Genomic DNA, 12,311 nt, shown 5'->3' with positions numbered 1-12,311 from the left:
CTGTGTGCAGCACAAAGAGAAATGTGGTGTAAGTATGGGCAAACCTTCGCTGTCTGCACCAGCGCACTCCTGGAGTGCAATGAGGTTGATAGCCTTGCTCTAAGCTTCTAGCTGTGCCTTCATACAGCTATTTGTCATGGACGTGGAACTCATGCCACTACTATGGTTTCAGTTCATTGATTATAGGACAAAGACAATAAGTTAAAGCAAAACAAAAGGAGTCCTTCAGTGGGAGAGAAGTGACTGGACAGGTTTGTCCCTGAGACTCTGAGTAACCAAATATGGCCTGAAAACGTCCTGTTTAGTCTCAAATAATTAATGAGTAAACAATGGCAATCTCAAAATCAGACTGTGCATGCACATGTGACACACATGTGGTGCAGAGTTGTGAATGTGCAGGGTTCTGTGATGCGTCATTAACTGTGATGGAAGTACTGGGACGCCTTCATTTTTCAGCAGCGGACAATAATTTACAGCAGGCGTGCTGACGTCATTTTAAAATGTGATGGACTGCCAGCCACACGCTGTTTAGTGCAGTTATCATTCACACTGAATTATCAAGCACATCTACAGTCAAAGTCAATACCGCAGGCCATCCAACAGCTCTCTCTGCTCGTATACTCTGAAAACAGCAGCTTGCTTGGAGGAACACTCTGGTGTGCTGCTTAATGGACGGATGGATGTTTGGGTGAGGCAGGATAAGGACCATCTTTCACTTTTAGTAGCTGTTTGGCATGAATACTTACTTTAAAAACAGACCCTTGCATAGCATTAAGCAAACTTTTACAACAAGTTTGTCCAGCGATGTCTTGGCTAACATGTGCAGGATTTACATGACAAAGAGGCAAGTTAGAAATCATCATATAATGAGGCCAACATCTATGCAGCTACGCTCTTATAGTTCTATGTGTTCGTCAAGTGTAGGTTTAGTGTGTGGCAGTTAAACCCATGCAATTGATCCATTTGGTCCACATTTGGTCATTAAAGGTAGGGTAGGAGATTTTGAAAACTCGGTGAGAGTCAGCCAGATTTCGAAAGTAAACACACGCTCCTTTCTCTCAGAGCTCACCCCGAAGCCACGCCTCCAATCACATGGACACGGATTACCTGAAGACAAGCTGCGGTCTGTGACTTCGGCCATCATGCACGTACCTCTCTGGTGCACGCAGAGCAGGAAGAGAGTGACAACCAGCCAATACTCCGCGCAGGGTCCACCCGGAGGATTGACTGATGTTTTTAGCGTTTTATAGCTTCCACAGATGATTCATATTCTTCTTTTTAATGAGAAACTGCCGAACTAATTGGTTGCTATCAGATTGTAAAGAGAAGTTACACTAATTTAACAAAAAGTGCATCAGAATGAAATCTCCTACCCTACCTTTAAGTCATGAAAATATATACATCATGCGTTATTGTGAAATCTGCTTTAAATAAACAGATCAATTCTGTCGCTGCACCTGCAGAAAACCACCTATAAACATGATGTATTTGAGCAAGTTTGCACTTCAAGATCAAACTTCTTCCCTGACTTCATAGATTTTGTAGGTAAACCCTGGTGATCAGGAGGCTTTTTTTACACCCAGTCAGCCAAGTTGCAGGGATTTCCCAGTTTGAAAGCTGTGTTGCCCCATTTCAGGTTGTGTGATGGACTCCCACAGGTACTCATTAGTATTGTTTACTTGTGAACCCAAAGGGGCCTTGCTGTCTTCTAATCATAGATTTTACAACACCTATACTGCACTCTGGCACCATTTCCCCCACACATCTGTGATCTTATGAGCAGATATTTCAGGTCAACATTTGCTCTGAACAATGTATTATAGCAGAAACATTAGTTTACCTTTGTGTTACATTCTGGTGCCCCAGTTCTAACTAAAAAAAATAGGTCCAATTTAATTCATGCACAAAAAGAAACTTCTGGTCTATATCGTCAGCAAGATGGTCAGTTAGTTAGTGTACAGACAAGGTCAAGGTGCTGCGGCCAAATTATTGAAGGCTGCATATGTATTGTGGGACAAAATCAATAACCCTCTTATTATGCCATGCCATAATCGCTGACAGCCTGAGGTAAACCGACCAAAGAATAACAGATTTTATTGAGAGTTGACAGAAGAAGAAGAATTGTGCTCAGAAATAATGTTTTGGCCTTTGAAATCATAAAAAGAGTGGACATAGACCGTAATATGTGAAACCTACACCTTGTGTAAATAAATGGAAATGTTTTTTAATAAGAAGTCTGTGGCATCCTGAAGCTTCATGTCTAATGAATGGTATACGCCATCTTTCTCCTTTATCATATTATGGTGAATAACTTATTATTACCTGGAGTTTATTTTACTTCATGGTGCTCAATGAGTAAGAAAAGGACTGCTGTAGCCGACCTTAAAGGTAGGATAGGAGATTTCATTCTATTCTGATGCACTTTTTGTTAAATTAGTGTAACTTCTCTTTACAATCCGATAGCAACCAATTAGTTTGGCAGTTTCGCTTTAATCTGAAGAATATTAATCATCTGTGGAAGCTATAAAACACTAAAAACATCAGCCAATCTTCCGGGTGGACCCTGCGCAGAGTATTGGCTGGTTGTCACTCTCTTCCTGTTCTGCGTGCACCAGAGAGGTACGTGCATGATGGCCGTCCATGTGATTGGGAGGCGTGGCTTCGGGGTGAGCTCCGAGAGAAAGGGGCGTGTGTTTACTTTTGAAATCTGGCTGACTCTCACTGAGTTTTCAAAATCTCCTACCCTACCTTTAAGTCTTCATTCTATTCAATATTTTTTTATTTATCCTATTTGTGCATTTTAGTGTTCAAATAATTTCCTCACGTGCATCAATAACGTCTTTGCAATTGTAAGGTGTGTTCACTGTAATTACTATTTTTTTTTTTTAGCTTTTTTATTGATAAGAGACAAACAAACAAAAAAGGAGGTGTCATTTCCGAGAGGAAGTGAATGCCGCACGGCGGTAGAGCGGGAGCGGGACTGCGCGAGCGCCCTCCTCGTCCTCCTCCTCCTTTCGCTCTCGCGCCTCGCCGCGCGCGTGCCCGCCGGTGGTGGGGGAGCGCGCACGGGAGGTGGCGGAGGGGGTTGTGCTCGCTCCTGCTCTCTCTGCTCTCTGACCCCAGTGGCAGCTCCGACTCACTGCACTCCGGCTCCCCCTCCGTCACACCGAGCCTGCTCTCTACTCTCTCTCTTCTTCTTCTTCTTCTTCTCCTCCTCCTCTCTCTCTTTCTCTCTCTCTCCCTCTTGTCTGTCAGTGTCTCTCGCCCTCGTCTCTGGCTCTCTTACCCCCCTCAGCCTTTTCTCTCCTTGTCTGGTTTCTTTTACATAGGAGCCAGCCGGAGGTCCCCGCCGGGTCGAAGGTTCTGCCCTACCCGCCCAGACTGCCGCAACCCCCGGACGGCCGCTTAACCAACCTGCCCGCTTCTCCTGGCTGCTGCCGCATGGACCCGTGTCCCTTCTCCACCACCACCACCACCACCGCTGCTGCTGCCGCCGCCGCCGCCGCGTAAAGGGCGACCCCGACCCGACACTCTTTCTCCGGCCAGATTAAAAAAAAATAGACGCACAAAAAAAAAAAAAAACCTCCAGCACGACGAAGGTAGAGCAACCTTTCCGCTTTGGTTTGAGGAGGGGAGGGAGGGGAGAGACGGAGAGAGAGAGGGGGCACGGAAAAAAGAAATTCCTGACACAAAGCCGTCGGTTAAAAGGTGGCTTGTCATTTACGAGGAAGAGCAAGAGGTTAGCGCGGCGCTGCCGTGACACTGACCACCTCTGGGGGGGTTTTTTCTTATCATTTTTAAGGAGCAGAGTTCAGCCATGCACGGAGCTTTTCTTTTTGTGTTCACTGCTGCAAGCGGCGCATAGCACACATCGTGCCCATGCATGGTATCAAGAAAGGGTCAATTTATTCGCCTTCGCCCCCTTCTCTCTCTCTCTCTCTCCCTCTCTCTGTGTGTGCTTACCGGAGTGAAGTTAGCTTTATGCTGTGTACAGCAGGCGCTGTGTTTATTCAACGGGTGGACTGACAGTGTGTGAGTGTGTGTGAGTGTGTGTGTACAGAAAAGCTCACAATGCGAAGCTACAACGTGCATAATAAAAAAATCTATTGCAGGGCAGGTTTAGCAGGCTAAGCTAGAGAGCTAGTTGCTGCTACTGTAGCCATAAGGTAGACACAGACAGGGCGAGTTTCAGCACACACACACACACACACACACACACACGGCGAGGAGACTGTGAAGCATGCTGCACATTAACTTCCGTTTTTTTTTGGCCTATTTTCTGGAAACAAAAACAGTTAATTTTCTGTTGTGTATATTTAGAAGAGATGAGATGCTGTGTGTGCAGGACATCTGACAGTTTTTTTTTGCAAACTTGTGCAACAAGGATTGAGGATGAGTAGATTTATTTATTTTGAATTTGACAGAATTACCTAGTTTTGTTTTTTTTAGGCTGTGGCATAAATATTTTTAACTTAAATTCATAGCAAAACATCACAGGAAGTGGCAGCTGACCCAGAAAAAAAAACCACCACATAAATCAATGCTTTTGTGAAAATAGGACAGTTTTTTAAGCTTGAATTGGGGGTGTTGTCAAATGAACTGCAGAGTTGTTGATTTCCCTCCAGAAAAGATGACAGACTTGTTAAATTGAGGGCATTTTTTTTTCTTTTCCTTCCCACCACCACCACCACCACCACCACCCTTCGCATCCGCCTCCTCCTCCTGCTTCTCCTTCGCCTCATGGCTGCATCAGGAGGTCTGGTATAAAACGCCTGTCAAACCCACAGTGGCCACTTTTACAATCGGTTAGGGGGGAGGTCAGACAGGAGCACAGCGAAGCCTGGTGAGTGAGGATTTTAAAGCCACGCTGCTCAGCTTTTTTGTTGTTGTTGCTGTTTGTTTTTACCTAAAATTTTTGCTTTATTGTACAGTCATGCACCAGAGGAGCTCAGCTGGCAGATTAATTGTTACTGGTTCGTTTCAGAATTGGAGCACCGGGTCTGGAATAACAAAAGCAGATCTAATTTTATTTTATTTTCCTGTTTGTTGAGGGGGGTAACTGTCAGCAGGGAGGCTGGTTTGTGCATGCGTTGTTATTTATTGAAGGCTTTTGCAAATCACCAGTGGAGATTTTTTTTTGTTTTTTTGCCTGCAGCTTTTCATTCCTGGTGTATTTAATTCTGATGCCTTAGAGGTCACGCCTGCAGTAATTTGTCCTTTTGCATTGCAGCCTTTATTAGCCCTGTGTTTAATTTTTTTTGGAAAAGCAAAAGTTATGTGCAAACTTTCAAGCTTTTTATGTTGTGTCTTCAAGAAAATGCAATTTGGCTTTAAAAAGTAAATTAAATGATATTTAATTTTTACAAAATCCAACACAATAGTTCTGCTCTTTGAAGTCAAAGAGAAACTATAATTAGTACAAAGCCTTCTGTAGCACACACACACACACCTGACTGTGCTTGTGCATGTTAGTTTTTTAACATTTTAACAGTGTATTTTGTTCCCCTGCTCTCTGGTTATTTAAAGCAGCTGATATGTGTGTGTGTGTCTGTCTCTGTGCTCCTGTCGCTGTGTAGACAGCAGTGTGTCGTGGTCGAGTCTGTCGGCCGGGTCGCTGCAGTTGCTCCTGCTGCTGCTGCTGCTGCTGGGAGAGACTTCCTGGGCTTCTTGAAGCGGCTCTGAAGGATGACCGCTGCACGGCTCGCTGCTGAATCCCGGTGAACGAACGGCGTCTCATGTCCAAACGGCGGAAGGATGGCTCATGGCAAAGTGACCATTACGGTGGACGAGTACAGCTCCAACCCCACGCAGGCCTTCACACACTACAACATCAACCAGAGCCGCTTCCAACCTCCACATGTCCACATGTAAGTGCAAGCAACCGCAAACACACACACACACACTGAAAAATACTGATTCTTATGAAATGTCAGAGGTACCTTTACTTTAAAGTCTGCATTGATCCAGATACTTTTGTGCTGATTGATGTGTGTTTTGACCATTTTATTCAACTTTTCAATGCATTAGTAAACTGTTATGTAGACACATTGAGGTGCAACAGGAAGCCAATCAGGACCCTGTTTGATGCAGAGTCTGTGTTTATGCTCTGATTTAATTGGCTCATGCTCAGAGGATGTACGGTGTGCCAGCAGGGACAAACTTTGTGATCATGCAGAGCATAGACTGCACTGTGTAACATTTGAGTAAATTAAACATTGCTGTTTGAAAACTTGAATGTAGCGTAGCAAGTTTGAAAGCATCAGATCACACTAACGACTAAATGTTATTTTCGTGGGTCATGCAGATTTGAGCTAAAGCTTTTCCGAACTCTGCGTTAGTTCTTTCCCCACCATGCGTTGTGGCTCGCCGCTGTTTACGATGAGACTGTTATCATTTGTGCCATGCTGTCATTGCGGTACGTGAACGCTTTGTCCGCATTAGGGCGGCCTTTTTATTTATTTATCAGACCAGTTACTTAGCATTGCTCTTGTCTGATGTGGTTACGCTCTGCCTCTCATTAGTGGGTCAGAGCGCTGTGACCCATCAACCCTTTTGCTGCATACACACACACTCATCAGAGACGCTGTATGTTTTATCTGTGGACAGATATTAACGCAGAGCTGCAGCTCACTTTGTGCCTTCTTCCAATTAGGAGAGTTTTTACAAACAGTTTCTGACTGTTGGTTGTGTTTGCATGTGCAATATGCTCAAGATATGTCATATTAGCTGAGAGCATGGTGCGTGAAGTTAACCCAAAGCAGGGCAAGGAAATGATTGAAGGTTTTCATCGTTGTTACAGTGTTTTTTTTTATTATCATTATTATTGGTTTGGAGGAACACTGATGCATGCGTCTTTTTCTTTAGCACTATTGCAACATATAATAAAATAGGAAGTCATGGAACATCTCAACACACTGAGTGCTTTTGGCGTCTTCAGTTGGACAGGAAATTCAAATCTTTAGATAAAGATAAACTGTTTGGGGTAAAATCACAATGAAGGTTTAGCCTTTTGAACTCCACGCTCCTTTTAGTCACTTTGCACTGCAATATATAAAATCACTGCAACATATTAATTGTCATAAAAAACCCTGTACCTCCTTGAAAACAGCACCATCATGGCTAGAGTATAGAGCAAATTCAAACATAAGATAAAAGTTAAGTTTCTTCAATTATTATAAAATATAAAAAAACATGAACCAGCATACTGATTCAAAGGTGCCCTGCTGGTATGAATAATACCTCCACATTCTATAACTGTTAAGTTTGTATTCGCATTTTTTACACCACTGCAATCAATTGTAGAAATCCTGCAGAAAAGCCAAACACTCACTGATTTTTCTGTCACATGACAGCTGGATGCAACTGAGACAGCAGTGTGGGATGCAGAATTCTTGTTTTTTTAGAGAATCTTATTAATGCAAAAAGTTTATTTTCTTTAATTCAAGCATGGTTGTAATGAATAATACAAATATTTAAACTTGGTATGATCACGAGGTATGATCACATAGATTTAGGCAGTGCTCTGTGAGATCTCTGCAGAGTAGAGAGATTAAAAAGTCACTTCAGAAAGCCACATCTGGCAAGGTTTTTGTTTTTTTAATATTGTTTACCAGCGCACAATTCCGTATGTTCATGTAAACAGGATTATTTGTGGAGGTGGAATAAACGACTAAATGGGCCTCTTACCTCCCTCCTGGTGTTGGCAGCGTTCACATGATTGTGCCACTGTGTTGTTTTGGGATTCCTTAGCTGTGAGCAGGGCAGCCAGTACAGTGAACATCCAAGAGTGTGGGAAAAAAAGGAGACGATGTCACTTTTTAGTTTGTGTTTGTGTCCATTTTAACAAAGCCAGGATATTTGTGTCTACTGTATTTGAGTTGAGGTTAACGTTACCGGGCAGCTTCTTTCTAAATTTAAGAGTTTTTGTTTGTCATGCTTAAGTAAAATTCAGTGAAAATAAGTCAAAATTGGAAATGTTGTTTGCCTTGTGCATATGTAAAAAGGATGTCAGGAGTTAAAAGGCAGCTTCAGGTTGTCTGAGCGTTAAAGGTGCACAAACACTGTTACATTTCCTGAAACTTGGAACTAATCAGAGTGTTTCTGTATAATCACTTTTTCTTTTGCTCACATTGTGTGGGTCCTGCTGTTCCTTTCATTTTCGCTGTGGTAGTTTTTTGGAGGTGAAGCCCCTGTAGGGTTAGACTAAGGGATGGTGTTGAAGCCGTGGGGCCTCTCAGCAGATATGTGTTTGGATAAATACATTAGGCTGTTTCCTGGCCTCCACAGAGCCTGCAGTGTTTTACTCTGTCATTCTTAAACTCAGACGGGGAACCCTGGGATCACACACACTCACACATGCACACACACACACACACACACTCCTATAAGCCCATCCCCCCATGATGTTTAAGTGCTTATAGAATACGAGTTCTGTTCTAGGAAAGCTAAGGCTTGTTTAGGTTTGGGAGATAATGATCCGACTCTCTCACTGCATCCACAGTATTTGGACATAAATAAAGTTGTTGCTTCTCTGAGAGTAAAGAGGGGGAAAAAAGCTTGAGTGAGGGGGTTGCCTGCCTTTTGAAATATAATCCCAGCTCTAATGTTTTTTTCCCCAGTAGACAGAATATTTAGATTTCTCAGATGGAGTACAGCAGCGCCTTTTGTGCGGTGTGGAAGGTATCGTTCTCTGAACCACATATGAAAACATGCATATAGAGCACGTACACAGGCAGGCTGGCAGACACACACACACACACACACACACACAAACACACACACACATGCACGCCGTGGCAGTTACAAGCTAATGCTTTGGAACGTGACCCTGAAGTCAAAGTGGGCTTTCTGTGGAGCATGGGACGTCTCCATCTCTGTCTGTGAGTGAGCGACAGACTCAGTGCAGCCCTGTTTGTGTCTGGTTTATTTTTCTGCTCTTGTCTGTGTTTTTTTTTTTTTTTTCCTTTTTCTTCTAAACCCCCTCGTCGTCGTCGTCTTGTGAAATGAAATGCTCAGCAACTTGGAACATATGCTTCGAGTTGGGACACTAATGGCTTCGAATCCAATTTGATCAGGATCTGGGCAAGACTGTGGGAAGGCTCGACACACAGACGCAGACAGACAAGCAGACTAAAAGAGTCTTTTAAAGTGATTTTTGAAAAATGCTTGTAGCATCGATTAAAACGTCTCAAATCTTGTTGATGAATGGCAGAAAAAAGTCTGGCAGCTCTATTTTGGAAACCTTTCAAAAATAATTACTCCTTGCAAATAAATATTAATAATACTGCAACAAATAAGTTTAATTTTGTTTGAATTAATTTAGAGTAAATCAGAATAAAACAACAAGACAAGCTGCAAAAAAAACCACTGAATTTGTGCTTGATAAATTGAGTTGGCGAAAATGTCTGCATTTTATTTTGGATTTATTAAAGTCTAGCATTACAGCTGTTGGAGTGTTTAGGTGTGAAAAAAGAAAACAGCTGCATGAAGCGTTGGAGGGAAGCAAAGTGATTCAAACCTTAAGTAATATGGAATTAATCAAGCGCACCAGATTAGATTGTAAAGGGATGATGTTGTTTGTGGTTGATCTTGATCGCAGATGTGTTGCCATTTAACTGCATTACGCCATTAACACCTTTAGAGTGTTAATTTATTTAATTCCAACCGGATAAGTGCACCGTGCAAGGCAGTGAGGCAGTGTCAGCGGAGAAGGATGACTCCTTCAATGCTGCGAGGGACAGACATGTTTGTGTCCATATACATCCTGCTGTCTAACAACGGATAATTTCTCCTCTTCTTCATTTAAAAATAATAAACATGTTAAAGTATTAGTTTGCGGCGTGTGTTCGGCAGTTTTTTTAAACTTGAGTTAAGAGCTATGAGAGGTTTGGAAACATTTGTGAATAATGATTCTGCTGTGTTTTATATGTGTGTGTTCAGCTCCCAGTTTTGTCAACAGGCTGTCACAGACCAGAGAGGTTTCCAGTGATTATTAGAGCTTGGAATGTAATAAATACCAATGCATAGTCCTAAAAGATTCTAAAATGTTCTTTAGGTTCTTGGCAACCAGCGGTCAATAACAGCATCTGACAGAAATGTTTACTTTGGTTAAAATGTTTTGTCTTGGCACAAGTAGCTGCATAAGAAAATAATGTTTTGAATTATGGTTGTGTCATTTGCTACTGTTGCACTTTTGGAAGTGTTCAAGGACCTTTGTGTGTGTGTTTTTTGCAAGCATGATGTTCCTGCACAGCTGAAAAGCAGCAGAAGCTGAAAATGTACCAGTATAGATCTGTAATATTTTCTGTTAAAAAAACCATACGTGCAGAGATTTGAAAACTCTTAAGTACAGAAGTGAGTGTCAGTGTTGACGACATTCTGTACAGTCCTCTGCACTGTGCATACTTACAATATGGACATTAAACATTGAAGCTTGCCTGCTGCTTATGTAGGCAGTAGTCCCTTGATAAAATGCAGAATTTAATTGCACAACATCTGCAAGCATAGACAACCAGGTCAGCAACGTCTGTAATTACACACGAAATTATCCATGTTGAACTAACCACTGGTAGTTAGCGCTGATGTCTATAAAGTCATTAGGAAAGTTTTCACATGACATGATAGTGCCCTGTCCAGCAGTGATTCCAAAAGTAACCTTTAAAGAATCTGAAATGCTGGTGTAAACACCAGGACACCTTGGAGTGTATTATGTAAAATTCTCTGCAGTCTAACAGGTTGTTTGTTTGTAGCAGAAGGAATGAAGTTTTAGTTTCATTTTTTATTTTCATAATCTGATTTAGAAGAGTGTAAAGTCATTTAGGAGCCAATCTAAGGCTACCCTGTTCATCCAGCTCCCCTTTAACTACAGATACTCTGCATTGGTTTTCCTTTTAAGGCTGTCTTACTTCATTATTTGCTTTGTATAAAACATCATTCACCCCAGACACCTGAGCTCATAACATTAATTTTAAAGCTTGGAAATGGAAATCCTCCAACCCCAACCTTAAAAAAAAAAAAAAAAAATAATCCACATTTAACAAACTGCTTCTTCTCCAGATGCCTTGTTAATTATTCCCGCCCTCTGAATAATTGAGGAGCTCATAAGAATGAATCATTTAATGGAGCCGCCGCCTGCATCCATACACATGGATATTCACACAGCTGCGGAGGGAAACGGCTGCAACCTTCACATATTCATTTTCAACACTGTTCTGGTTTTTATTAATGAACTCCTTCAGGATTTTTTATGTTCCGTGTTTCCTTTTCGTACTATATTGGAACAGAGCCTTAAATGTGGTACAGGAAATTGTTTTGAAAGTGTGTTTCTGCACAGTGTGAGGAGCTGATGCTGTTTTTTATATATATATATATATATATTCCATGTGTGTGTGTGTGTGTGTGCACACAAGGAAATTCAGCCTCCTGTTTCTGCGTCCATAAATGAGTTGGTGTATTGAAAGGAGGGAGGATGTCCAGTCACGTGACAGAAGAGGCTGGTCGAGGTGCCGGGATGGTAATTAAACGGGACATTTCCATCTCTTTGTTGATAATAGTAGCTTTTCCACTCATGTGATTCCCATTTCCAACCCGGAATGGACTGTGTGTGTGTGTTTCTGTCCTGGAAAGGAACTCCACTTTTCTTGTGTCGTGTTGTAGATAAACAAGTTAAACCTTGTTTACACAAGCCCCTCCGTGGCGCGGGTCGCTTTGAAGATGAAAATGCTCAGATAATTGCCAATTTAATTGTGGAAAAATGTGTGACTTTGCAAGAAGAAATGTGGAATTTTTAAAGCCTGCTCTGTTGTCTTAAGTTTTACCATTGAAGTGTCACAGTATTTTCACCCTCTCCTCGCAGCTTCAGTTGTAGTGGATGGATACATCTTAGATACAACCACAAACAAGAGAAAACATGTTTCTCCTCGCTGTTTGCTTCATGTTTTGGCGTTCCAGCTCTCGGGACAACAAGGCTCTGCTTTGTTTCTACTTGTCCTTTTGCTAAATATTATCTATAAATAACACTTATTTGTCTTGGGTTTAAGAATACAACTATTGAATTACATGTTTGAGGCCAAACATGTGTTGTTACTTTATTTATTGTAGGATTTCTCTGGTTTTTCACTGTTCACTGTTTTTCTGTAATTATTCCAATACTGATATTTTATTAGTTTGTGGTGCAGTGACAACCTGGAGGTAAACTACATGCAGTGTCTGTTCTTGGTTGTGGTTGTCTGGTTTCAAACCAAAGTGTCTCCAGATGACAGATGATGATCCACATTTAGGAACTGAAAACATGTTCTGTAAGCTCTGCCTGA

At 41.9% G+C, this 12,311-nt stretch overlaps 1 protein-coding gene across 2 annotated transcripts in view; it reads left to right on the top strand.

Annotated features, from left to right (window-relative positions):
- Nucleotides 1-3,115: 3,115 nt before the first annotated feature.
- Nucleotides 3,116-12,311, top strand: part of mpped2a (metallophosphoesterase domain containing 2a) — a 49,214-nt gene continuing 40,018 nt past the window's right edge. The window contains exons 1-3 of one of the 2 annotated variants that reach the window (XM_028402568.1): nt 3,116-3,599; nt 4,754-4,843; nt 5,577-5,867. In XM_028402568.1, coding sequence (XP_028258369.1) covers nt 5,755-5,867 — 113 coding nt within the window. In that variant the 5' untranslated portion in view covers nt 3,116-3,599; nt 4,754-4,843; nt 5,577-5,754. The remainder of the gene's footprint in view (nt 3,600-4,753; nt 4,844-5,576; nt 5,868-12,311) is intronic. The other variant, XM_028402569.1, reaches the window with a different exon arrangement.

The sequence above is a fragment of the Parambassis ranga genome, chromosome 3 (assembly GCF_900634625.1).
Source record: "Parambassis ranga chromosome 3, fParRan2.1, whole genome shotgun sequence".
In the NCBI taxonomy this organism is placed as follows: domain Eukaryota; kingdom Metazoa; phylum Chordata; class Actinopteri; family Ambassidae; genus Parambassis; species Parambassis ranga.
This window is presented reverse-complemented; position numbering and strand designations above follow the sequence as displayed.